The sequence below is a fragment of the Thamnophis elegans genome, chromosome 4 (assembly GCF_009769535.1).
Source record: "Thamnophis elegans isolate rThaEle1 chromosome 4, rThaEle1.pri, whole genome shotgun sequence".
Taxonomy (NCBI): Eukaryota; Metazoa; Chordata; class Lepidosauria; order Squamata; family Colubridae; genus Thamnophis; species Thamnophis elegans.
This window is the reverse complement of record NC_045544.1, coordinates 121,024,242-121,051,868: the sequence shown is the minus strand read 5'-3', so window position 1 is coordinate 121,051,868 and position 27,627 is coordinate 121,024,242. Positions and strand designations below refer to the sequence as shown.

Below are 27,627 nucleotides of genomic sequence, written 5' to 3'. Positions count from 1 at the left end.
CAGAGGCAGAGAGGGAGCCATAGCCGTATGTCAGTTATCAGCTGCCTTCAGAGTCAGACATCAGTGAGGCAGACGAACAGCTGGAGCCTGTTCCCAGTGTGCACATGCGCAGAGTTGCCAGACGAAGGGAACAGCTAAAGAACAGGGGTCGACTTGGGAGTAAGGACACCGGTGGACGATGAATGGCCCCTCCCAGAGGAAATAAAAGAAGAGCAAAAGGGGAGCGGAGTTTGCAACAGACAATTAGTTCACTTAATTGGTTAGTGATTCTCAGAGACTCCTTGCAAAGTTTTGCTCTTGGGAAGCCTCAGTCAGAACTAGAAGATGCTCTTAGATCAGAATGCAAACAACAGGGAGCCAATGGCAAAACCAGTCAGCCTCTTTATTTATAATCATCAGAAAACAAACCATCTATAAATTAGCATGAAGACCAAATAGATTGTTCTAAAGTTTGATTTCTTTAAAGAGGTATCTGCCTGGAAAGACGGTATTGGACAAAGCCTCTATGGGCAAACCTGTCAGCTAGGGCTGTGCCACGTATGACAGAACGATTTGTTCTTGTTGTTGTGTGTGTTTGTGTTTTAATGCACGTAGAAAGTAGCATCTTGAGGAGGCTTGCCTAGGACGTTTTGTCAATTTGCTTGTTTTCCATGCATGTCCAAGAACTCTTCTCTCTTAGGAGAACATGTCCCCTATGAAGCCTGAAGGAATCAAGACAGCCAGCCTGAAGATGACACTTCCACACTGGTGGTTCTATAAGGAATTTTCTCCTAGGTGTGCCTCAATGAAGAGTCTCAAGTGTGTTTGCAGAGAGATCCTTCTTGTGCTCCAATGCCTGGGATTTCCTCCACTTCCCTGGGTGTTTTTCTATTATTTGGAAGATATATGGGTAAGCTTCTTAGCTCTTGGTGCTCATGGACAGGGGAAATACAAACAAGTTGGCATTTTTAAAAAGAATGTGTTGGAGGATTCTACAGTTAATGGTCATCAAAATAAATCGATAAGCTATGAGCAGGGGGAGATCTTCCTCTGCCCCAAATGAGCAGCCCTTCCCCAAGTCTTAATTTCTGAGTCCTTGTCAACCATGCCTGTGGAGATTTCTCAGTCATCCAGGTCATGGTTGCCCCAAAGGTGCTTTTTTCAAAAGGCAACTGGACTTTGTTTTTCCTTAAAGACGTTTCACGTCTCATCCAAGAATGAGAAATGAAACATCTTCAAGAAAAGAGGGAGGGTGAGAAGGAAGGGAGGGAGTGTACTGGGAGAGAGGAGTGGGAGAGGGGGAGGGGAAGTAGGGTAGAGGGGAATGTTGGAGGGAAGATGGAAAGTTGGAGGGGGGCAAAAGAAAGGGTGTATGGAGGGTCGAAGAGGTACATTGGGTTTCTATTTTTGGGGGTATTGTTGACAAGAGGAATGGCTGTGTTTATTGTTTAATGTTATATGGCCCCGGTTATGCACAGTATATATGTGACTGTACGAAATGAAAATGGAAAATAAAAACACATTTACAAACAAGAAAAAACAAAGCCCAGTTGCTTTCTGAAAAAGTACTTTTGGGACTTGTGCACCATGCTTGTATAATCAAAATAACAAGACTGGAACATTTAAGTATGACAAAGGTTGAAACCTGTGACCATGTGGCTGAACCTTATTGCCCATTAGCCTCTGATACCGTGGCCCTTGACAGAAGTCTTAACAAGGGCAGGAATACATAGTTGATCAGAGGTCTTCAAACTTGGCAACTTTAAGACTTGTGGACGTCAACTCCCAGAATTCTCCAGCCAACATGGCTGGAGAATTCTGGGAGTTGACGTCCACAAGTCTTAAAGTTGCCAAGTTTGGGGACCCCTGATCTACATCTTCCAGTCAGCATGGACAATACTGGGACATGTGGAAGTTGTAGTTCAGCAACACCAGGAGAGCCAGAGGTGTATATTCTGAATTTTAAATGTAGAGAGATGGTTTGCGTGCACCTGGAAAAATGTGTAAATATAAGCAAATTATATCTCATGGACTCATGCTATCACATCGTCAGAACTTCTGGAGTTTAGTGACAAACCTCGTTTACTTTGTGTCCAGACTGAAAGGTTTCCCCTCTCTCTATAAACATGTACTGTGAAACACATCAGGCGAATCCACCATCTCAACATACATATGACCTGAGAGATCCCATCCTTTCCTTTCAGTTGCCCTTACTAATCCTTACCAGTCCCATCTCTGCTGGCTTTTCTTGGCTCACTTGTTCAACTCTTTTACCCACTCATTCTATACTCCTCTTTCCTCCTGAAATATCCCACCATGGTTTTGAGCCAGCTGCAAGTCATCTTGCATGACAGGAGTGCTGACCTGGATGCTCTGTGAGCCTCTAGACCTTGCCGAATTAGAACATCCAGCATTACGCTCTCCTTGCATTACCAGTTAAGACTGCTAAGTTGCAGTTTAGCAACATCTGGAGAGCCAAAGATTGCCCATCCCCATTGGGCTGGCTGCCTAGTTCTATATCAAGAGGCCATTTGCTCCTCTTAATTTGCATCGCATTATTCACAAAGTATTAACTAATCCCACATTTGGTAGATTAATATACTGGCTGCAAGAGAGTGAACTAGACGCATTCCCCTCCTTCAGGTCGACTCGCTGCATTTTTGCTCCATCTGTAGATTCCAGCACCTCCTGGTCTATGATCCAAACCAAAAGGACTCCTATGTGTAAAGAAGCAACCCTCCTCAACACATCAAGGATCAGCAGGGAAAAACAAAACAAAAACCAGCTGGCCTCAATGAGGATAAGGGCTGTGGCTTCCTTTGCGGACAGAGCTGCTTGCAAAGAACTTCTAGCCCAGCTGAATCCGGATTTTTTTTTTTAAAAAAGGGGGGGTTCCCATGCACATGGCAGGCAAGTGGGGAGAAGCTGCCCTCAGAGATGATGGTGGTGGGGATAGCAGGTCCTTAAGGTCTCACATAATGGTGCATCGGTTCCTCCGCAGGGCCCCCTGGAAGCGGATGGCAGTGTGAACGTGCTTACATCGTGCGCAGCCCACACTCTTCAGAAGTTCGCTGAAGAGCAAGAGGATGTGCCAGTTGTATTTGGCCGAGCACTCAATGTAACCACACTTCCATGTCTTCTTCACAAGGTTGGAGACATTCCAGCGGGGAATAACTCGGCCTTTCTGGAGGTCCCGCTTGTTCCCAACAATGATGATGGGCGTATCTGAGGTCCCAATGACTCTGGCAACAAAGAAAGGAAAACGTCTCGTGAAGAGTTTGAAAACCCAAGCCAAGGTGGTAGAATAAGGGGAACAATAGGAGGGCTAGGTGTCTTTCTAGCCACAAAGTATGGGAATTATGAAAACTGTGATCCCAACCAATTCCTTCCTAAATCTCTGAAAGACGCAGGTACAAAACATCACAACCCAACAACCCAACCTTTGTTTTCATCACATTTTTTCCTCAACTACTTTATCCACGAAAGTCAATGGCTGGGAATGTGTTGGGAAAAGTAACACAAAGTCTCTTTTGAGATTATCGTTGTAGGGAGGTCACCCTGGACCATCCCTGGAACTATAGGTTAAATGGCAGTGGTGGGTTCCGGCGGTAGAGCCGGTACGGGCGTACCGGTGGTAGCTGGGAGCAGCAGCCACCATACCGGAACGGTGGCTCGTTTGGCCCACCCACCTGCCCGCGTTCCTTACCGCTTTTTGATGCAAACGGGCCAATTGTGCACACACACGCAGCGTGCAGCGCCTGCACCACCTCCACTAAGCAGCTGAGTGTTGCTGGGCGGTGGCATGCCCAGCGCGCTTGCCTGATGAGCACGCCCGGCCCCGTCGCAGCATACTGGTTGCGATGGGATCCAGAACCCACTATTGTTAAGTGGGCTGCATGGTTCAGTCAGTCATATGCCTTGGGCACAGTGAAATAGCTGCAGTTGGGGAGATAGGCTTAGGGTTAGCTTACCTAAATGTAGAACCTTACTTTTTCACTATTGAATTTCATTTCGTTAGACAGGACCCAATGTTCACGTTGTATAATCCTTCTCCCTCTCTTTGCTGATCCAACAACCAAAATTGAACCTAAAAAGTTCTTTGAAAGCAGTGGACAACAACCAGGGGTGGGTTTCTCGCCCCGTTCCAACCGGTTCGGTTGGAACGGGGCCGGCGGCGTCCTCGTGCACGCACGTGGTGCACGCATGCGTTCTAGCGTCTGCGTGATGCTCCAGCTGCTCCTGGAGGATTGCGCAGGCGCTGTATGCGTCCTGCGCATGCGTAGAAGCGCAGAACTCGTCAAAACCGGGTAAGGACCATGGGCGGGCGGGCGCGCCCTTCGCCGTTCCCGGAAGTTACTTACTTCCGGGTTCGCCGACCAACCGGTTCGCAGGGACCGCCGCGAACCGGTTGAAACCCACCCCTGACAACAACCCTGCAGCTGCAGGGATTTCCATGGTTTTTTAAAGAGCCCTTGCGTCATACTCTACTCGCTTCCATTCACTTTCTCAAATGAGGATTCCTGCTTTTTACAGGATTCATATACTAATCCTGTTCACTACCAGCCCAGAGGTTACTCCAAGCAGAAAGAGGTTGACAAGGACAGCACATCCGCTATCTGGGAATTGGTGCTGCTATCTAAAATTCCCGGCACTAACATCTGGGTCCCCTCCCTTCTCTTATTCTCAAGTCCAGGGTGGGATGAAGCAGAGGCATATTTTTACCTTGTTTCTAGGATCTGCTGCCTAATGGTTTTGACATACTCAAAGCTGTCAAAACAACAGATGTCATAGACCAAGATGTAGGCATGAACACTCCGGAGGCCTCGGCAGCACACGTCCGCCCACTCCTGCAACACAGACACAGAGAGGGACAGATCAGGGAACACACAGCGCACAGCTCCCCAGTGGTACCACCCAGCCCACCCACATACCCACAGCTTGCATCAAGGGTGGGGAAAGTTTGCTCCCGTTGAGTATCCAAATGCTCTGATCCATTCTTAACTAGCAAGAAGCACTGGGGGCGGGACAGCGAGAAAGAATCAGAAAAGGAAGCCCTCCAAATCCAGTTTAAAAATGGAACTAAAATTAAATAGAAAGAAGACCAAACTAGTCACAAAAAAATAGAGCAACTGGCCTTAGAACTGCCAGTGGTGATACTGAAGCGATTGGTCGTGTCTAGTTTTGTAGAACGGGCAATCAAGAATAAAAGAGTCAATAATCAAGAAATATCTCCCTGACTAGCACTTGTTGGGATACCTATGAAGGGCATGGAAAAGATATTCAGATGCTGGGATGCTTCTACACCTGCAAAGATTGGAATTATCTAAGCAATGGTTTTTCTGTTGATACTTCATAAAAGCAAAGAATGAACTTTGAAGTTAGAATTTTCAAATATTTTGAAATTTGATAGAATGTTGAAGATGATTAAGAATATCATAGATCAGTGATGGCGAACCTTTTTGGTGCCGAGTGCCAAATGCACATGTGAAACCCCAAAATGTAATACGAGCGCCCCAGTGCATGCACCCTGCCCCGTGCATGCAGCCCTCCCCACACATGTGCACACATCTCCCACACATGCGCCGCACTCCTCCATCTCCCATTATTGGCTTCCAGGTTGGTACAGGAGGTCTTCCACCCCCTAAATAGGGTGCGAGGGGGGAGTGTGACTGAGCATGAACCCCCCAAATGCGATGCAAGTGCCCCCCAGATGCACCCCCCGCACATACACATATTCATCCCCCGCATGCGTCCCTCCCCACGCGCATGCGCAGTGGAGCCCCAAAGAGCAGCTGGCCACCAGGAGGTACGTGTGCATGCATGGTGGAGCTGGGCTGGGGCGAGGGCTGGCGTGCCCGCAGAGAGGGCTCTGCATGCCACCTGAGCCATGCGTGCCATAGGTTCGCCCTCACAGCCATAGACAGTCAAGAAAAAGAAAAATAATGTGCCCTAGAACAAATCCATTCAAAGTTCTAACTTGAGGCAAAATGTCGAAGTTTAAATTATCATGAATGAAGGGGAATATACGTGTCCCAGGATAATGTTGCAAGATTCAATTTGGGTCGGTCACCGGAACCAGAGGTTTTGTCTTCTGAGCTTCTGGACTCATGCTGGAGCCCATCCTCAGGGCACTTCTCTCTAGCAGAGCTTTACATTATCATATTTTGGACCTATAATGTGAAGTCATTTCAGTATAGAGACGTTCATAATGTTGGGAAAAGTAGAAGAAAAGGAAAACCAGCAGCAAGGTGGCTGGATTTAATTACAGTAGTGATGGATGCACCATTGGAAGAACTGAAAGGCCAAGTTGGGAACAGATCTTCCTGGAGAAGATCTACCTACCAATCACAGGTGGGTTGCTCACGGTTCAGCCCAGATCGGGCGAACCAGTAATAGCAGCAGCGGGAGGCTCTGCCCACCCGCCCAGACATTTATGCACATGACCACGAGTAAACCGGTAGTAAAAAAAATTGGAAACCCACCACTGCTACTAGTATATGACAACTAAGAATCAGTACTGGCAAATAATCAATCAGTCAATCATTTAGTGGTAGAACTGACGTTGCCTACAGGTTTACAGTGACCTCTCTCAAAAAAATGCGCAGTCCCAGATAATAAACAACAGTACAATGGAGACCTCAGTGTTAAGCATAAGACTAAAACTCAGGAGTATCAAACGTGATTTCATTGAAGGCCGCATCAGGGTTCTGTTTGACCTTGGGGGTCTGGGGACCCGTGGCCAGCTCAACATCACTCGTGTCAGGGGTTCCTGTGGTGGCTCAAGCGCTCTATCTGCAAAAATGGAGCTCAGGAAGGCCGCATGTGGCCCTCCTGAGCTCAGCTTTCACTGGCAGAGAGTTGCAGGAGGCCATCGCAGCTGAAAACAGGCCGGTCCTTCGCTGTTTCCAGGGCAGCCTCGTGAGCCAGATCTAAGTACCCCATGGGCTTAGAGCTTGACATCCCTGCTATAACTAATCCTTTGATGTGAATTGAAGTATTTCTTATTAATGCTATGCTTAACTTTGGATGGAAAGTCAAGTGATCTTATGTATGTAATACTGACATAGTGAATTACAATTCATACTGATCGTATTTTTATTCTTCTCTTTTTCATTTTCGTCACTATACGCTTTCTAAAGAAATAAATAGAAATAAATAAATAAACAGAATGCTCGTAATTGTAATCATATTACTGTACATAAATAGTACTGCTTTGAAATCTGCATTGGAATGATACAATAGATCAAGATTTATAACCGTACAATAAAAGAGGGAAAAAAACAAAAAAGGAGACCATAGAATATGGGATTGACATTAATTGACATCATTTTATCACACCTTAGCATATGCCTGCATATTAGTATTCAAGTTAGAGTTTAATTCTTGTATTGCAATTCACAAGTGTGAACCATGCTGCTTCTGTGCTTTATGGTAGAGAATATGTTACCTGTTGTTCAAAAATCCAATAGACACACCACTACTTAGTTTTGAGGTTATTCAGTTTAATGAATCTAAGGGTTAAAAAAAATACTTCTCCATTTTTTTGAGAATTTTGTTTGCATTTATTTCCTGGGTAAGATTTCTACTCATGTACTACAGAGTTTATCTGTACTAATAACTGGTGAAAATCTTTTCAACTCTCATTTTTAATGAAGGTCTCTCTTTTTTTCTTCCATTATTTTCAACAGTTAAAAATACCAGGATTATTATATTGGGTAAGATGAGATGGATACTTTTAGAAGGATTTGTTTTCCTCCATGCAGGAAATAAGTACATTAAAATCTATATTTTATAGCTTGTTAGACAACTAAGAATGACCAAGGATGGGCAAAAAAAGCAGTGGGAGTAGGAGCAAATTTCAACTTCCTGACTGTTTCCCTATTGAGTTTCCTTATGGAAATCTGGCAGGGAACATGGGAAATCTTTCTTTCCTTCCTTCCTTCCTTCCTTCCTTCCTTCCTTCCTCCCTCCCTCCCTCCCTCCCTCCTCTCCCATAATCAGGGGTGAGCTGCTACAGGTTTGCCCGGGTTTGGGAGAACCCATAGCTAACGTTATGGCTGGTTCGGAAAACCTCCAAATCCCACTCCTGGCTGGCCCTGCCCCTCACACCCTCTCCTCCCCTCCCAGGGATCTCCATGCAGCCTGTTTTGGATGCGAGGTAAGTGCAGAGCCCACTCAGAGGCTCTGGGAAGGGGGGAAAACGGGCCTCACAGAAGTTCCAAAAGGCCGGAAATGGGCTCGTTTCCGCTCTCTGGAGCCTGGGGGAGGCAGTTTTTGCCCCCCCGCCAAGGCTCAAAGAAAGCCTCCAGAGCCTGGGGAAGGTAAAACGTCCCCCCCCCCGGTGGTGCAGGAGGCCGACTAGGCCACGCCCACCATGACCACGCCCACCAGGCAACCGGGCAGAGGACCCGTTGCTGAAACTTTTGAAGCCCACCCCCAGACATAATCACAACAGCAGTCCAGCAGCATCCAGGAGCATCTAAAATTCCCCAAATATCATTCCCTTAGGAGTCATAGGTCCTAGTATTGGACACATTCTTTAAATTAGCTCATTTGTGATACCTTAGTTAAAAAATGTTGCCATGTGATGCACCATTTTGTCCAGTTAAAGGCCATGACAACTATTATTTATTTTAGTGGTGTGTGTCTGTGTATGTGTGTCTCTATTTGTATCTCTATGTATCCCTTAAAACCTGGCTGTTCCGACAGGCCTGGGGCTAAAGAATTGTTGCCCCCATCTCGAATGGTATGACTGTTGTGTGTTTTAAATTATGTATTGTTTTGTGTCGTTTTAATTTTTTGTTTGCATCCCCCTTCCCTTGTTTGAGTTGTGAGCCGCCCTGAGTCCCCTTCGGGGGAAAAGGGCAGCATATAAATAAAATAAACATTCAAACATTCAACATTCTATGATCTTTATCTCTTAAACCAAAAATAGAAGAGGGAAATTGAAGAACCTTTTACCATAAAATCCTAAACCAAAAAAACAATAAAGAAAAGCAGTAAATAGTGGAAAGGAAAATAGAAAAAAATATAAAGGAGCAGCTTTCGATCTTGAGATTGATTACACATACGGTACATTTATGTTTTGACCTCTCTCTCTCTCAAGTCACATTGCAATTTCCTTATTTCCATAAGCTATCCTTTCTAATCATCAAACCCATTACTCGTAAGTTCATTTCTCCCCATCTTTTTTCAGCAAAGGAATTTCCACTCACTCATAAAATGCAATTGTTGATCTTTCTTTAATCAAATTTTGCCACCTCTGCTATTCTGTCATCTTCATCAACCATTCCTTCACCCTGGGTATTTCTTCCCATTTTTTGAATATAATAGTCTTGCAGCAAGTATCTTACAAAACAATAATCTTCTGTGGCTCTTTTCTAATTGACTGTCCATTAATCCAAACAAATGTCAGAGTTCCAAGTAACACCCCCTAATGAAAGAAAACTCTGAGGCCTGAGTTTCCTCAAAGTTCTATTTTATTAGATATATCATATCGGCACATCTGGGAAAACCCAAATCTGAAAGCTTCCAGGTTTTCCCCACCCAAATGAAAGTTCAAGTCCCTGCCCAGCACCCACATGTCCATCACATGGTCCAATCAACACTGTCCCAACTGGAGATGCCTCCCAGGCACACCAGTCCAGGTGCAGGGCAGGATGATCTTTACTCTCTGAGAAAGGAATGTCATTTTAACTATAGCTATCCCACTCCATATAATCCCCCCTCCCAATTTCCCACAACATTAAATGTGACAGGTCTGAAGGCACAATGCAAAAGATGGCTTTTGACAACAAGAAAAGTTCTGGTTGTTGATGATCAATGTTTTTTTGTATCATTATAGGTATTTGAACCCAGAATTTCTGTCTTTTTTTTACCTCCACAGGCATAATAAAATGGCCCTTTATGTTGTCCACATTTCCAACATAAATTTGAAGCACCTTTATATAGTCTAGACTAGTGGTTCCCAAACTTGGCAACTTTAAGACTTGTGGACTTTAACTCCCAGAGTTCTCCAGCCAGAAGAGCTAGCTGGAGAATTCTGGGAGTTGAAGTACACAAGTCTTAAAGTTGCCAAGTTTGGGAACCACTGGTCTAGACCAGTGTTTCTCAACCTTAGTCACTTTAAAATGTGTGGACTTCAATTCCCAGAATTCCATAGATTTGCCATCTATGGTGGCTAAGGAATTCTGGGTGTGGAAGTCCACACATCTTAAAACTGCTGAGGTTGAAACACACTGTTCTAGACAATTTTTCTGGAGTCTATGCCAATGGTACAGCATTTTATTAAAATTCTTTTAAGTTGCTGGTAGTTCCTCGGCTTATAGCAATAGCACTTAGACTTATAACCACTCCATAGTGCTTTTTCAGCTCTCTCTAAGCAGTTTACAGAGTCAGCCTATTGCCCCCAACAATCTGGGTCCTCATTTTACCCACCATGGAAGGATGGAAGTCTGAGTCAACCTTGAGCCAGTGAGATTTGAACTGCCAAACTGCAGCTAGCAGTCAGCTGAAGTGCAGTGTTGCACTCTAACCACTGCGCTACCTCGGCTTATGGTTACCTAACAGTTTGAAGTTACGAAGGACCTCCCAAGAGCTACTCTTTTCAAAGTTGTGACAACTGCACCCCAACTTCACCATCACATGATCCCATTTTGGGCACTTGGCAATTGGCTCAGATTTATACCTGTTTGCTGCATCCTGCGGACACAAGACCAAAATTTGTTATAGGTTTTTGCTGATTTCCAGGGCTTACTTCCAGTTTCCAGAAGAAAAAAAACACCCATTGGGGAAATAGATTTGCTTAATGACTATGGTGTTCATTTAATACCGCGTGTAAAATTGACAAAAGAATTGGGTCCAGTTGCATGATGCCTCATTGCCTCAATTTATGACTGCAACGGCTTACCACCATAATTTTGGACTCAGTTTCCTGTAGGCCATTCATCCATTGTATTACAGTTCCATCATTATATTGTGTCCAAAGTTCTTATAGCACTTTATCATACAATCTTTCATTTATTCTTCTTCCAACTAAAAATATACTGTTTTTGATCCTCAAGAATTATACAATATAGCCACTTGCCTAATAGCACTCAGCAGCCTGTTCACAAACCCTTCAAATTCTTAATTATTATTTTATCGTGGTTATTGTTGCTATTACAGTATGATTCATCAACCTCTCATACATTTTATCACTAGGTCGTCTACATTACAGCAAGCAGCTGATAATGTTTTGCATTGCCCTATATTTTTTACAATGCATTTTTTTTCTCCTTACAAGGTTCCCAATACATTGTACAGCTGTACATCCCTGAGCCTAATATTATCTTTTTGGTGGGCTTGTCTTTTACAAGCTGCATTTCATTTTTTAAAATTTGTTAAAACATTTCATAAACAGCTGGGCATCCCTCTCAATTCCATACGTGACATACATGTCTTTCTTTCTTCCCCAATAGTTTGGCTCATTGGTTCCATTATAGGTAAAGGTTCCTCCACACTTGCATGCTAGTCATTTCCAACTCTAGGGGATGGTGCTCATCTCCGTTTCAAAGCCGAAGAGCCAGTGCTGTCCGAAGACATCTCTGTGGTCATGTGGCTGGCATACCTCAATGCCAAAGGCACACGGAACACTATTACCTTCCCACCAAACGTGGCCCCTATTTTTCTACTTGCATTTTTCACGTGGTTTTGAACTGCTAGGTTGGCAGAAGCTGGGACAAGTAACGGGAGCTCATTCTGTTATGCAGCGCTAGGTATTCGAACCGCTGAACTACCAACCTTTCTGATCGACAACCTCAGCATCTCAGCCACTGAGCCACCACGTCCCCTTCATTATATAGGATGTTCATTGTTAGGATTCCTTACACTCAGTTTCAATGGTTGTTAAAGTTATCTATAATCTTCCTAGCTTGCCCCCTCACCCATCTTTAACACCAAAGAAACAAACTTCCCTGCAAACTTAAGATTTTGCAAGACAACAGCATACCCATACAATTTTTTTAGGATTGTATTGGCACCAGTAGCTACAGAAGAATGGTAGTCATATAGAATAACACCTAACACAGTCACCAAAATGATTCACTAAAACATTTGTAAAAATCATCATGTGCCAATAGTAAAAGAAATTGGTGAAAACACAGAATGGAAAAAAATAGTTGAAACTGAGCAGTATGGGACTTTACCCAGATAGTCTTAGCTCATAACACACTAAATTTAACTGGTGAAAAGAAAAAAGTAGGTATAATTTATGTAGCAATAACAGGGGATAATGAAATAGAAGACGAAGAAGTGGACAAGATGACATGATATCAAGATTTGAAAGTCAAAACTGAAAGATTATGGCATACATATGTTTTGGTGTTCCCAGTGATTATTGACTCACTGGGTGTCATATAAAAAGCCTTGAGTAGCATTTGGAACATCTGTGCATTGACAAATTTTCATCTGGCAATTATAAGATGGTACACCGTCCATGCAGTATACTATACCAATATGTTATGATATCCTAGGTTCTTGTGAAGGATTTAATGCAATGAAAGCCAACACCAGCTAAAGAACTGGCAGCTGGGATTTTGCTGGGAGTTTTGTGCATATCATCATCATTATCACAACAGCAGCAGCAACATATTGCCAAGGAGAAAAATGCACACATGATTATTGTAACCCAGATTCTGAAATTAAATGTAATTAGTCCTGAGAATTATGATTACCAGTATATGTATTGGCTTGATAAAGGGTTACTCTGCCTCAAGTGATAAAATATGTTTTGGGACTTGCTCTGTCACTTACCAGGTTTAATATAATGTAGTTTAAGCCATGATAGTTTATTTTATTTTTTAAAATAAATTATTTGTAATTTGCCCAATTCATATATAACAATGTTTTTGTAAGCCATCCTGATTAACTACCTCACATGAGTTTTGTTTAATCATCTTTTAACTTAGAATAACAGCGAAGCAGTTGTTACACTGGGTGAATCCCACCACTGGATAGGGGGCAATGTTCAAGTCTGTTGAGATCCATCTGGATCTTGAATCTATCTTCTAGGGTATTGGCAATTTCTGCCATAGTGTCATCTGAAAATCTGATGAGTTCACCTTCTATTCATTAAGTAATTTATGTATATATTGAAGAGTACTGGGCCTAACACGGAACCTTTAAAGCAGGGGTGTCCAAACTTGGGAACTTTAAGACTTGTGGACTTCAACTCCCAGAATTCCCCAGCCAGAATTCCCCAGCCAGCCCCAATGCTGGCTGGAGAATTCTGGGAGTTGAAGTCCACAAGTCTTAAAGTTCCCAAGTTTGGGACATCCCGCTTTAAAGCCTGTAACTGTTCTGAACCCCACCCCCCCTTGGTGAAGCACGCCAAGACAAGATTACTGCTATACAATTTATTCACAGTAAATTAACACACCAACAAGACTTTGGCAGCAACCCAGACTTCCAAGATAAGAAATACACATGAGAGCTTCTCCAGCGTTAGTATATTAGTTGAATCCTGCAAACAGCCTCCTCCCAAAGTCTCTCCTTAAATACTCTCTTGGGAGGGGCTTAATTACAACCACCTGGGTCCAATTATCTTCTGTATCTGTGTAGTTGCTGTCGGCGCTTATCTGCCCGCCTTTGCCTGGCGTCCGTGACCAACTCCCTTAGCTCCTCCCCACTGCTCCAGGGCCTGACATCAGGGACCAACTCCCTTTGGCTTTCACTGGTGCTCCATGCCTCAGGTGCCTCCTGGTGGCCAACCAGCCTCTGTGGTCCCTGCTTGGAGTCTGAACCCTGTCCAGGGTCCTCCACATCTTCCAGAGCCGACTCATAGGGCCCCTCGGTGTCGGAGTCTGTTTGCAGCTCCAACGGCTCCTGCTCGGCCACAACAATAATCATTATTACTTTCAATAGCAGAAGACACCATAATTAATTATTCTTTTTCTTACATATGCATCACTTCAAGAAAAGCCTGGAAACTAAGTCCTTCAAATTATGGGAGTTGAAGTCCACACGTTAAAGTTTCTAAGCTTGTATAATGTGTCATTCGAAGGCCAAGGTAACTGAGATGTCCTGGTTTTATCAGCTTTTGAGATTCTAAGCAGAGCCTTCCTCTGAATTCATTTTCCGGGCCCCAACCAGAGTAGGTGGGTATCTTTCCTATCTGATAAAGGCACAGCCAGCCTTTGATGGAATGCAAAGACCTTAAGCCACATCATCAAAAAGAATACAATGCAATGCAACAAATATGAATTGTATCATTTTTATCCATTTATATAATAACTTTACTGTTCCAATTTCAAGCACATAAGCTTATAGTGATCCACCTCCCTTCAGCTCAGATGAGCCCTTGGTTTAAAACAGGAGGAGGGAGAGAAAGAGGTGGCCTCTTGAAAGGAAAAGAAGATGGAAAGAAGTGGCATCATGGTGACCAGAGAAATAGAAGAATGATGAAGGGTGGTTACAATGACAAAGTAGATGTGAGTTTTAACCTAAATGACTTTACAAAAAAGATGTTGAGATTTTGGAAAAAGCGCAGGAAAGACAACTAAGTGCAACTAAGACAATTAAAGGCCTGGAGACTAAAAAGTATGAAGGAAGGTTGCAGGAATTGGGTATGGCTAGTTTAGAGAAAAGAAGGACTAGGTATAACATGGTAACAGTATTCCAATATCTGAAGGGCTGCCACAAAGATTATTTTCTAAAGCACCAGAAAGCAAGGCAAGAAACAAGACAAGAAACAATGGATGGAAACTAATCAAGGAGAGAAGAAGCAACTTGGAATTAAAGAGAAACTTCCTAACAGTGAGAACAATTAACCAGGGGAACAGCTTGCCTTCAGAAGTTGCAAGTGCTACATCATTGGAAGTTTTAAAGAAAAGACTGGACAGCCATTTGTCTGGAATGATATAGGGTCTCCTGCTTGAGCAGGGTGTTGGACTAGAAGATCTCCAAGGTCCCTCCTGATTGACTTCAGGCATTGCACCTAAATGTTGGACTAGAAGACAAAGAACATAAGCTGTGCCCTGTTGGATCAGATCCAGAGCTGGTCTAATCCAGCAATCTGTTCTCAGAGTGCCAACCTACTGCACAAGGAAGCTGACTAGTCTCCCAGCAGATGACAAGCAAGGCTAATAACTAAGGTTAAAAGGTAAAGGTTTCCCTGCACATATGTGCTAGTCGTTCCTGTCTCTAGGGGGCAGTGCTCATCTTTGTTTCAAAGTGAAGAGCCAGTGCTGTCCGAAGATATCTCAATACAATACAATACAATAGCAGAGTTGGAAGGGACCTTGAAGGTCTTCTAGTCCAACCTCCTGCCTAGGCAGGAAACTCTATACCACTTCAGACAAATGGATATCCAACATCTTCTTAAAGACTTCCAATGTTGGGGCATTCACAACTTCTGGAGGCAAGCTGTTCCACTGATTAATTGTTCTAACTGTCAGGAAATGTCTCCTCAGTTCTAAGCTGCTTCCCTCCTTAATTAGTTTCCACCCATTGCTTATCCTATCGACAGGTGCTTTGGAGAAAGTTTGACTCCCTTTTCTTAGTGGCAACCCCTGAGATATTGGAACACTGCTATTATGTCTCTCCTAGTCCTTCTTTTCGTTAAACTAGACATACCCAGTTCCTGCAACCGTTCTTCATATGTTTTAGTCTCCAGTCCCCTAATCATCTTTGTTGTTCTTCTCTGCACTCTTTCTAGAGTCTCCACATCTTTTCTACATCGTGGTGACCAAAACTGAATGCAGTATTCCAAGTATGGCCTTACAAAGTGGCATTAACACTTCACATGATCTTGATTCTATCCCTCTGTTTATGTAGCCGTGGTCATGTGGCTGGCATGTGGCCAAAGGCACATGAAACGCTGTTACCTTTTCACCAAAGGTGGTCCCTATTTTTCTAACTGCAATTTTACATGTGTTCGAACTGCTAGGTTGGCAGAAGCTAAGACAAGTAACGGGAGCTCATTTCGTTACACGGCGCTAGGGATTCAAACCACCAAACTGCCGACCTTTCTAATCAACAAGCTCAGCATCTTAGCCACTGAGCCACCAAGTCCCTTAATAATCAAGGTTAACCAATACCAATAGCCATCAATCCCAGAACCATGAGTTGGGTCTGTGCAACTTCCTAGACTTTGTTACAATAGGATTTGTAGTCCAACCAACCAATAAACCATATTATGGTTTGGAGAGGTCATATCAATGCTATCTGAACACAACTATTGTATTTCCTTGAGCCAGAATTAGGTTTTATTGTGCTATGGAAACCCAGCCTGGATTTGACATTTACGGTATGCCTCTATTGAGGGTTGGGAATTAGGTTGGCCGAGTTCCACTATTCTTAAGCCCCTGTTGGTTTTCTGTACTTTTCCAAAACTAGTTAAAGCACATTTGGGTTGGAGCCCCTGGAACTCTGTGATTCAATATTCCTGTTTCATATCTGATCTGCTGTCATTTTTCTACTTCTAATTCAGTTCTGAAACTGTGGGATTAAAATACATTTTTTTTTAAAAAAATGTTGGGGTAGGTGTTCAATATTGTTCAACTACAGTTTTGTGTTTTAGAGTGTGAGGGGGTTGATGTTGAAATGTCAGCTGCATTGGATTATATTTTTAAAAATGGGGTCCATGTTTTTAGATTATAGACCAACAGAGAGATGGATTTCTGCACTATATCATTTCCCAGCCTCTCACTGAAAGCAGAGTATTTGGGTCTGGTATTGAACCCAAAAGGGGACGCGGTGGCTCAGTGGCTAAGACACTGAGCTTGGCGATCAGAAAGGTCAGCAATTTGGCAGTTCGAATCCCTAGTGCTGCGTAATGGAGTGAGCTCCCACTTTTCCCAGCTTCTGCCAACCTAGCAGTTCGAAAGCATGTAAAAATGCAAGTAGAAAAATAGGAACCACCGTTGCTGGGAAGGTAACAGCGTTCCTTCAGCATTTAGTAATGCTGGCCACCCGACCACAGAGACGTCTTCAGATAGCGCTGGCTCTTCGGCTTTGAAACACCGCCCCCTAGAGTAGAGAACGACTAGCTCATATTTGTGAGGGGATCCTTTACCTTTATTGATCCCATGATATTAGAAAATGACATGGGTTTTCTGTAACTAAATTCCTAAAAGACAGTACGGGATAATTTGTATTGATTCTTACTAAACAGGGATACTCTGATCTATTCTGATCATCAATTAGTGGTGGATTGCGCCTATGTGAGCACATTAACAAGCTCTCTTTAGATTGATTTTGGCCTCAGTGGGCCAGTCAGAATTGTGCTAGAATATCTGTCAAGCAGCTCTAAATTACGGTTGACAAAAAATGATTTAAAAAGGCAATTTTCAATCAGAACTTGAGAATGTTAAATTTATGTTCATTTAAGTTCTTGCTGACTGCAGCAACAATCTTGTTCACCTGAAAAGTCCTGGATCAAAATCTGTAAACATCAGCTCAAAGTACAGAGTAGACTTAATTATTATTTCTTGAAATACTGTGACATATTTTGCGGACCTATGAGGAACAGGGGTGGGATTCAAAAATTTTAGCAACCGGTTCTCTGATTGGTTGCTGGGTGAGCGTGGCCTACCCAGTCTCCTGCACCACGTCGGGTGTGGTGGTTGTGTTTTCGCTCTCCCCAGGCTCTGGAAGCTTTCTTCAAGCCTCTGGGAGGGCAAAAACTGGCCCATTTCTGGGCTTCCAGAACCAGCACTAGCACTAAGCACTTCTAGCTAGTGCTAAGTGCTAAACCCAGACCCCTTAGCTTACATTTCAGTATATTATGAATACCTGGAAACAAGATTAATTCAGTAACCACATTGTGAGTTGTTCAGCCTATCTCTTTGCTGGTATAGAAGCGGGGCTGTGAAGAGCTATAGGAACTGCCAAAATCTGGTCAATCTATTGCTCTGACCTATCCTCATCTGATTAATTTGGAACTTTAAGCAAAGATATTCCCATATCCTGATTTTTAAAAAACAAAACAAAACAGATGCAATGTAATCTTTCATCAATGAACAGAGATGCCATTTTTGTAGAAAATGAAACAAAATCTAAATCGGAAACTACTATTGTTTTCACTTGCCTTCAAGTCATTTGCCTTCACTCCTGGAAACCCTCCAGCCAAATCCTTGCAGTTTTCTAGGCAACATTTTTGGAAGTGGTTTATCTTTTCTTCCCAGGATTGAAAGAGAGGGACTCGCCCAAAGCCATCCCTAAAGTAGGACTAGAACTCACCTAAAGCAGGGCTAGAACTCATGTCTCCCTACTCCTATCTACTGCCTTAACTACTAGACTGAATTGAATCTTAAAAATTTATAATAAACTCTAAAAATCCACATACACTCTAAAAGCATAGGTCTCAAATCCTAATTTTGCCCTTTTGGTGAATTCCAGATGTTACTTTCCATCTACTACAGCCCTTGCTGAATAATAATAATAACAACAAGAACAGTAACAGTAATAAAAATAGTAGCAATAGCAATAATAGTAATAGTAATACTAGTAGTAATACTAGTAGTAATAGTAGTAGTAGTAGTAATAATAATAATAATAATAATAATAATAATAATAAATAAAATAATAATAAAAATATTGGCCATGCAGTGCTTTGTTCTGCCAACTTTCCATTCTTGATTTATCACATGTTTTCTGTATTCTTGTTTCGTCTGTTGGGCCTTCAGTAGTTTTTTGTTCTTTACTTCAATTAATAGATGTTCTTGACTTTCTGATTATTTAAAAGAAAGTCAAGAACATCTATTAATTGAAGTAAAGAACAAAAAACTACTGAAGGCCCAACAGACGAAACAAGAATACAGAAAAGATGTGATAAAATCAAGAATGGAGAGTTGGCAGAACAAAGCACTGCATGGCCAATTTCTGGAAAAAATAAAAGATAAAGTAGACAGTGAAAAAACTTGGTTATGGTTAACAACAGTTACATTAAAGAAAGAAACAGAGTCACTAATCCTGGCTGTGCAAGAACAAGCTATCCACACAAATGCCATTAAGGCCAAAATCGGAAAATCCTCTGATGATGCCAAATGCAGACTTTGCAAAGAAGCTGATGAAACTGTTGATCACATACTCAGCTGCTGTAAAAAAAATCGCGCAGACTGATTATAAATTGCGGCACAATTCAGTAGCACAAATGATCCATTGGAATTTGTGCAAAAATTATAATATTAAAACAGCAACAAACTGGTGGGAACATCAGCCTGAAAAAGTCACCGAAAATCAGATGGTCAAGATCTTGTGGGATTTCCGTATACAAACCGACAAAATACTGGCGCATAATACACCAGACATCACACTGGTTGAGAAAAATAAGGTCACAATCATAGACATCGCAATACCAGGTGATAGCAGGGTCGGCGAGAAGGAACATGAAAAAATCGCAAAATACCAGGACTTAAAAATCGAAATTCAACGACTATGGCACAAACCAGCAGTGGTAATTCCAGTGGTAATTGGCACACTAGGTACTATTCCAAAAGCACTGGAATTACATTTAAAACAGTTAAAAATGGACAAAATCACCATCAGTCAAATGCAAAAAGCCGCACTGCTTGGAACTGCACACATATTACGAAAATACGTTACGACGTCCTAGGCCCCTGGGTGAGGCCCGACTAGTAACCAATGCCAAATCCGGCGAAACAACTGGCCGCTGTGATACAATTGTATAATAATAATAATAAACAGTGATACCCATTGTCATCGAGGCACTTGGTACCATGTCCAAGAATTTTACAAAACACATAAACAAATTGCAGCTTCCTGCAATAACACCAGCAGAACTGCAAAAAATTGTGCTACTCAGAACATCATATATTTTAAGAAGATACTTGGTTGATACCACCTAGGACGCTTGCAGCAATCCATATCAACCATTAGCACTAATCAATGGTATTTGTGACAAATCTTTAAATGTTCAATTGACTGAGTTTCATGTTTCATGAATAAAAGAGATAATAATAACAACAACAACAACATCCCAGATCCTTGGAAAGGACTCGATAGGTAGACAAAAATGTCAAACCCAGTCTGAACATCTGGCTGACTGTGTGATGACCAATAATAACAATGATAATTTCTAAAATGCTTATGGTCATTGGCCATGGTGGGGAAAAAATCCCACCCACTCCTGTTTTAAACTTTAATGTGCAAATGCTCTCCCACTTATCTGCAGAGAGCCTCACCAGAACAGGAAGAAATGATGCAAAATTAGACTGTGTGAATGCTTAAGCATTCTCACACCAACTGCTCCATTTCACAGGCTGCAGAATTCCTTGCTTTTTGTCTCATGTTCCAATTAGTTGGCGGCAGAATTTTATGGTTTTATTTAAAGAGCAGAAAGGAAGCCATTTCCTATGTCTATATGTGAATTTTCTGACTTTGATCTTATCAGCTATCAGCATCCTTTGTGGTTTCATGGTTAAATCTCGAGGGAAGACATTTCAAAGGAATTTCTAGTATGATAATTCACGTGTGCTTTCTAATCAAAGGTCTACTTTCAATATTAAGGAAGAGATCTGTCCTTGAGAAACTATTTAAGAATTTAGACTTTTCCTGGAAATTTTGCAAAAACCATCTGCCTGTAAATTCTCTGCAGTGCCATAGGCCAAATATGTTAAACTTTAATATGAAAAAATAATTTTATTCAGGAAAGAATGAAGATCTTACATAGTAAGAGAAGTGGACAGTATATCCCATCTCTTCCTGGTACTATCTATGCTGGTATCCAACGTCCCCTGAGGCTCCCAAATTAGATTTGTGTCCTCCTAGTCCTTAAAAAAATAGGGAGCAAAGCAACCGAATTACCAACTTTGGTACCAAACTCAGCTGTTTGCCAGCAGGAGGAAAATAAAGTCTGTCCTTTCAGGTTCAAAAAATTTTTTTTTTATACAGACAGGTTAAAGGGTTATAAGCAATGGTGATACCCAAGTTACTATTTTGTTTTGAGCCATCTGATAGGCTCTAATTATCTTACAACCCAGAAAATTGGCATTTCTCGAGAAGTCAATGAGTGAACCATCATTAGAGTATTAAAAGAAAAGTAAACAAATCAACCCCCCAAATCAGATTCCCTGGAATAGACTTTCACATTTCCTCCTTTTTATAACTTTAAAAAACGGGACAACCTTTCGAAGATCCCAGGCCAGAGAGGTTTATTTCTTTGCCGGTTGTTTATTGAGATTGTTTCTATGGCCACCCACCGCACAACCAGATTAATGTCACCAGTCCTCCACTTATGACCACAACAGAGCCGAAAATTTATGTCGCTATGTGAGACATTTGTTAAGTGAGTTTTCCCTCACCTTATGACTTTTCCTGCCTGTTAAGAGAATCACTGCAGTTGGTAAATTAGGAACACAATGACCGTGAATCTAGCTTCCCCTTGACTTTGCTTGCCGAAAGGTTGAAAAGCGGACAAGGAAGGAAGGAGGGGAGGAAGGGAAGAAGGGAAGGAAGAAATGAAAGGGAGGGGGGAGGAAGGAAGGAGAGAAAGACACAGAAAAGTGGAAGGAAGGAAAGAGAAAGTGAAATAAGAGAGGAAGGAAGGAATAATTTCTGCAGAAAACATGGTAATTCTCCAGTTCTCCAGCTTGGATCAGATCCAGGGTTTCTAAATTTTTATGCTTAAATAGAATTCGAGATCAGAAAATCAATGTGGGAAGGAAAAGATCCATTAGTGGAAAATGGGAAACGGCAGAAATATTTGCAATGTAGTTTTTAAAAAAATGCAAATTAATGCTGAAATGGGACAGATTAGGTCTTTTCTTTGCCAAATACGACTTTTTTTGTTTAACAATTTTATTTTATTCCAAAACAAATTATCAAGAAAACCTTTTCTTTGCAGGAAAAACTTGTAAAAGTCCAGCAAGGGGTTATGAAATAAATCAGAAGCCAACTAGTCACAAACCCAGAGATTGGAAAGCTTCAAAAAGTGCAATAAACACCCAGGTGTGCTTAAGAAAGGGAGCAGCTGAAGGGAGAAGGTGTTAGACACCAAACGTTCCTGGATTGCTCCTTACTGAGAATTGTGGGCATCCAGCTCCTCGCTTCTCCTTCTGGAATTAGATTGGGGTCCTCCTAGTCCTTAAAAAAATAGGGAGCAAAGCGACCAAATTACCAACTTTGGTACCAAACTCAGCTGTTTGCCAGCAGGAGGAAAATAAAGTCTGTCCTTTCATCACACCACAATGGGGGAGGCTGCCAGCTTCAAAAAAATTTTTTTTTATACAAACAGGTTAAAGGGTTATAAGCAACGATGATATCCAAGTTACTATTTTGTTTTGAGCATCTGATAGGCTCTAATTATCTTACAACCCAGAAAATTGGCATTTCTCGAGAAGTCAATGAGTGAACCATCATTAGAGTATTAAAAGAAAAGTAAAAAAATCAACCCCCCAAATCAGATTCCCTGGAATAGACTTTCACATTTCCTCCTTTTTATAACTTTAAAAAACGGGACAACCTTTCGAAGATCCCAGGCCAGAGAAGTTTATTTCTTTGCCGGTTGTTTATTGAGATTGTTTCTATGGCCACCCATCGCACAACCAGATTAATGCCGGCAGTCCTCCACTTATGACCACAAGAGAGCCGAAAATTTATGTCGCTATGTGAGACATTTGTTAAGTGAGTTTTCCCTCATCTTATGACTTTTCCTGCCTGTTAAGGGAATCACTGCAGTTGGTAAATTAGGAACACAATGACCGTGAATCTAGCTTCCCCTTGACTTTGCTTGCCGGAAGGTTGAAAAGGGGACAAGGAAGGAAGGGAAGGAGGGAGGGAATAAGGAAGAAATGAAAGAAAGGGGGAGGAAGGAAGGAGAGAAAGACACAGAAAAGTAGAATGAAGGAAGGAAAGAGAAAGTGAAATAAGAGAGGAAGGAAGGAATAATTTCTGTAGAAAACATGGCAATTCTCCAGTTCTCCAGCTTGGATCAGATCCAGGGTTTCTAAATTTTTATGCTTAAATAGAATCCAAGGTCAGAATTTGAAACACTTGCAAAAGTCCGGCAAGGGGTCACGAAGACTCTAATCATTTTACAACCAGATAACTGGCATTCCTTGAGAAGTCAATGAGTGAACCCTCATTAGAGTAGTAAAAGAAAAGTGAACAAGTCAACTCCCCAAATCAGATTCTCTGGAATAGACGTTCACATTTCCTCCTTTTTATAACTTTAAAAAATGGCTTTTCCTGCCACATTTGTGAAGCAAATCACTGCAGTTGGTAAATTAGGAACATGGTCGTTAAGTGAAACTGGTTTCCCCTTGACTAAAGTGATTCACTTAACAAATGTGACAAAAAAAAGTCATTAGATGCAGTAAAATTCACTTAACAAATGTCTCACATAGCAACATAAATGATTAGAGTCTTCACGACCCCTTGCAGGACTTTTGCAAGTTTTTCCCATAAAGGTTTTATAGTTTTTTTCAATGGAATAAAATAATTAAATTGTTACCATCCTCCAGATGGCTCTAAAGAGCATTATGTGCCCCAATAACGCAATTCCAGGACAATTTTCTTCCTAAGTAGGAGAAGAGGATTCTCCCCTCCTTCTTTCCTTCTTTCTTTCCTCCCTCCCTCCCGTTCTCCCTCCTTAGCTTCTGCTCCTCTCCCTTCCTCCCTTCTTTCCTTCCTAGCCTCCTCCTCTCCCTTCTTTCCTTCTTTCATTCCTCCCTCCTTCCCTCCCTAGCTTCTCCTCCTCTCCCTTCCTCCCTTCTTTCTTTATTTCATTCCTCATTCCTTCCCTTCCAGATGACTTTTGAGGCTGATCTTTTTCGTGGGGGGAAAAACTTTCCATGGGTTGCCTTTGGGGCAACATGTCCTGAGCCATCCAGGTCCCTCCCTGGGGCTAGACTGAATCTCTCTGGACAAAACTGGAGAAACTCTCAGCCTTCCCTCTGAAAAACACAACCTGGGGATCGACCAGAGGCTCTGGGGCTCCCTTGCAAGGATGCCCAGCTGCCCAGGGCAAGGTGGGGGACTAGGACAGAATGGACCAACTCCCCCAGGAACAACTTGCTGCGGGACAATTCCACCATTCAATGTCACTACTTAAAATCATTTTAAAAAGTTATTTTGAATACTTGTCCTTCACATTTCTCTGCCATTCTTTCTTTCAGACTCTGGGTAACTCTAGTCCCACAGCCAGTTGTGCCAGTTGCCATGGTTTACAGTGGCAACAGTATTTATTTACAATAAATACACCCCGAAGTCCTGGTTGACCTCTCCTGTCTCCCTGCCTTTCTCAAGAAAGAAGCTCCTGTTTTTCAGGAAGGACCTTGGAGAATTCAGTGGGGGAAAACCCTTGGCCACCAGCCAGCAGACCTGGGTATCAGGGATAAAAGGAGATCTCCTGGTCCAAGGAACCAGATCTGCTGTGGATCTTCGTAGCAGAAGAATCAAGGATGTTTTTCTGGAAGACCTTGTTGCTGGTTGGGGCTCTTTCAGCCTCTGGACGCTCTGCACCATCAGAGGGACCGCTGTCCTTTGAGGAAGCAGTGGAACAGGGAGTGGACATCTACAATAGCAATCCCGAGGAAGATTCCCTCTACCGCCTCCTGGAAGCTGTTCCTCAACCTGATTGGGTAGGTACCCTTCACTTCAGCTCCATTGGGGACTCGATTCTGCATAGAGTAGAGCCACCCTTCGTGGGAAGCAAGACTTCTGGGGAGCTAGCTGAGATGAAAGATTCTGCTCACTCTGTTCTCCTAGCTTGAACAACCTCCATCTATGGTAGAATAGACCTAGGGAACGGGTACTGAGGCTGTTGTGGAGCTGGCTGGAAATCCATCGCTCTTGTTCTCCTGCCATGGAGACCTTCAACAGCCTCCATCTATGGTCAATCAGGATGATGGACCTTGTATGAAGAACATCTGGAATCTGCATGGACTCTTCTCTGCAGCCTCATTCAGGCGGCTCCATCCAGACTCATTCAGAAATGATCCCTGCCTAAAATGGGGGAAGGTTCAGAGGGGCTTCAAAGTAACACCTCCGCTTGGCCATGTCTTCTTTCAGGATCCCAATTCTGAAAGTACCCAAGAGTTGAAGTTCACCATCAAGGAGACGGTCTGTTCAAAAGAAGAAGAAGGTTCCTTGGATAAATGCAACTTCAAGGAAGGCGGGGTGAGTGGAGGAGTTGGTCATCTATTGTAGATGGAGAACAGGGCCAATGGGACCTCTGTAGGACCTTCCTGGCAGTGCTGAAACTGGTTGTCCATCTCCACTGGGGATTGGGTTGAAGAAAGAGCATATTTAAGACTGCTTCTTTCCCTTCCACCTTTGTCATGAAGGACACTCTTTCTCTAGGTTGTCCAAGTCAACCCTCAGGTCCCTCTCCATGGATGGAGAAAGCACCCAACACTTGAACCTTTCAGAAGTCTCTTCCACCACCCCCAAAGGGTGCATGGAGAGGTTGAACCAGTCAACCCTTACCGCAGACATCTAATAAGATTCTTAGTCATCCAGGTCACGATTGTCCCAAAGGTGCTTTTTCAAGAGTGGACTGCCTTGTTTTTCCTCCAAGATTTTTTGCTTCTCATCCAAGAAGTTTCTTCATTGCTGAAGCTTCTTCCATTCAGTTCATAATAGAGGAGGCTTCCTGGATGAGAAGTGAAACAACTTTGAGGAAAAACAAGAAAGTCCAGAGGCCTCTTGAAAAAGCACCTTGGGGTCTCCATGGATGGAGAAGGAAACCAACACTTCAAGTTTTCCACAGTTGTCTCCTGTTCTCCTAAAATGTCCATGGAGGCTGAAGGAGGTTACCTTGTCCAACGTTGTTCTGGAAGGACCCAGTTGAAGTCCCATCAAGAGCCAATTCAAGATCTTCCCATGGGAAAACAAGATGGGTGGGGGATTGATTCCCACCATGTTTCTTCTCCTCTGTAGGTGGTCATAGAATGCACAGGCGAATTCTTCCTTCAGGAAAAGCCCTTGGTGGCTGTTCTCACCTGTGAAGCTGTGGACGGAATAGAGGAGGAGGAAGAAGAAGAGGTGAAGGAGAAGGAAAAGAAGAAGAACCAGGAGGAGGAGGTAAGAAGGTGGTGTGATGGACGGGGCCTTCTGCTATGATCTCAAACCCTACAATGGGGGTCAAACCCCATTCCAGGTGGAGGAGACCCCATCTCAGCTGAAAGCCTCCCTCTGTCACATGTTTTGAAGAGGAGATTTCACTTAAATATGTTATCTTCCAAGCTTTGGTTGAATCTGAACCAGGAACCTGCCCAGTATTGAGTTAAGTCTGGACGCCTAATTCGAGAAAGCCATAGGTATTGTCTTCTGGCTCCTTTATGGCTCAGAAGGGGTCTCTCCACATTTCTGTGACATTCTCAGTTTTCAGAATTGAAATCTTGGAGAAGGAGATGGGTTTGAGTGGGCTGGAAGATGCAATCAATCAATCAATCGAGACCCTGAAGGGACATTCCAACCCCATGCTCAAGCAGGAGATTCTTACAGAATCATGGAACAAGAGAGTTGGAAGGGACCTTGGAGGTCATCTAGTCCAACTGCCTGCTCAAGCATATCATTTGAGACAAATGACTGTCCAACCTCTTCTTAAAAGCCTTCAGCAATGAAGCCCCCACAACTGGTGGCAATCAGTTCCACTAGTTAACTATCCTCACTGTCAGGAAGTTTCTCCTTAGTTCCACGTTGCTTCTCTTTGATTAGCTTCCACCTGTTGCATCTTGTCCTGCCTTGTGGTGATTTGGAGAACAGGATGACCCCCTCCTCTTTGTGGCAAACCCCTTATTGGCAGGATTTTTTAAAAAAATAAAAAATTCCATTTAAATCTGCATTTTTCAAATCCAGTCTTTGTATATCTTTTGCTTTTAACTCCTAAAATCACTTCCAAACCTCCCCACAGCCCCAAAGTGGGTAGAATCTCCTTTTTAATCTGGAAAGGGTCTAAGGGAGACCCTCCCCTCTTTGCTGACCAGAAAGGCTACAACTGCCCGGTTTGCAGGGGTCAAGATCTCACCTGGGAGCAGCCAGGAAACAGAAAGAGGAAGGGGCTGGATGGCTCTGGGGCAGTGATGAAATTCAATTTTTTTTACTACCGGTTCTGTGGGTGTGGCTTGGTGGGCATGGCTTGGTGGGTGTGGCAGGGGAAGGATACTGCAAAATCCCCATTCCCACCCCTCTCTGGGGCCAATCAGAGGTGGTATTTGCAGGTTCCCTGCACTACTCAAAGTTTCCGCTACCGGTTCTCCAGAACCTGTCAGAACTTGCTGAATTTCACCCCTGCCCGGGGGCTACCTGTTGGGAAGCAGGTTTGACCTCATGTACGGTCCTTTTCTTCCTTTCCAGGATCAGGTGGAACGTGGGAACTTTGCCAAGGACGGGTCCAAGGCAAGGGTCAAGAAATCGCTTACGAAATGGGTGAAATTCCTTAAGAAAATCATTGCAAAACTCGAGAGACCAAAGAGAGGATTCTGAAGGATCCCATCTCCCAATTTCCGATCCCAGAAAAGCCAGCACAGAAAACGATGATCCAGATTGGGGCTTTCCGAATCAAAAATTGAAATAAAATTCAAACTCCGAACCCAGGCAGGAAAGGAACAACTGCAGTGTGACGAAGAGATCCGATGGGGAAAAGGGGGTTGAATGCAATGGGGGAAAGGGGGTAAATCTTTGTAGTGCGGATTTTGAAAAATG

At 43.0% G+C, this 27,627-nt stretch overlaps 2 protein-coding genes across 2 annotated transcripts in view; one reads left to right on the top strand and one right to left on the bottom strand.

Annotated features, from left to right (window-relative positions):
* Window positions 1-1,803: 1,803 nt before the first annotated feature.
* Window positions 1,804-27,627, bottom strand: part of RASL10B (RAS like family 10 member B) — a 54,683-nt gene continuing 28,859 nt past the window's right edge. Inside the window, exons 3-4 of the mRNA XM_032217168.1 lie at window positions 4,702-4,826; window positions 1,804-3,221 (exon numbers count right to left, since the gene is read on the bottom strand). Coding sequence (XP_032073059.1) covers window positions 2,951-3,221; window positions 4,702-4,826 — 396 coding nt within the window. The 3' untranslated portion in view covers window positions 1,804-2,950. The remainder of the gene's footprint in view (window positions 3,222-4,701; window positions 4,827-27,627) is intronic.
* On the top strand, window positions 24,113-27,529 carry LOC116508520 (cathelicidin-related peptide Oh-Cath-like). Its single transcript, XM_032217169.1, has 4 exons — window positions 24,113-24,560; window positions 24,991-25,098; window positions 25,861-26,004; window positions 27,280-27,529. The coding sequence occupies exons 1-4, from the start codon at window positions 24,381-24,383 to the stop codon at window positions 27,406-27,408; spliced, it is 561 nt and encodes a 186-aa protein (XP_032073060.1). The 5' UTR covers window positions 24,113-24,380; the 3' UTR covers window positions 27,409-27,529.

Bases quoted from the DNA above. Each gene is read 5' to 3' on its own strand.
- LOC116508520 (XM_032217169.1), top strand. From the start codon at position 24,381: ATGTTTTTCTGGAAGACCTTGTTGCTGGTTGGGGCTCTTTCAGCCTCT. The intron at 25,099-25,860 runs GTGAGTGGAGGA...TCTCCTCTGTAG, and splicing joins GCAACTTCAAGGAAGGCGGG to GTGGTCATAGAATGCACAGG. The intron at 26,005-27,279 runs GTAAGAAGGTGG...CTTCCTTTCCAG, and splicing joins AGAAGAACCAGGAGGAGGAG to GATCAGGTGGAACGTGGGAA.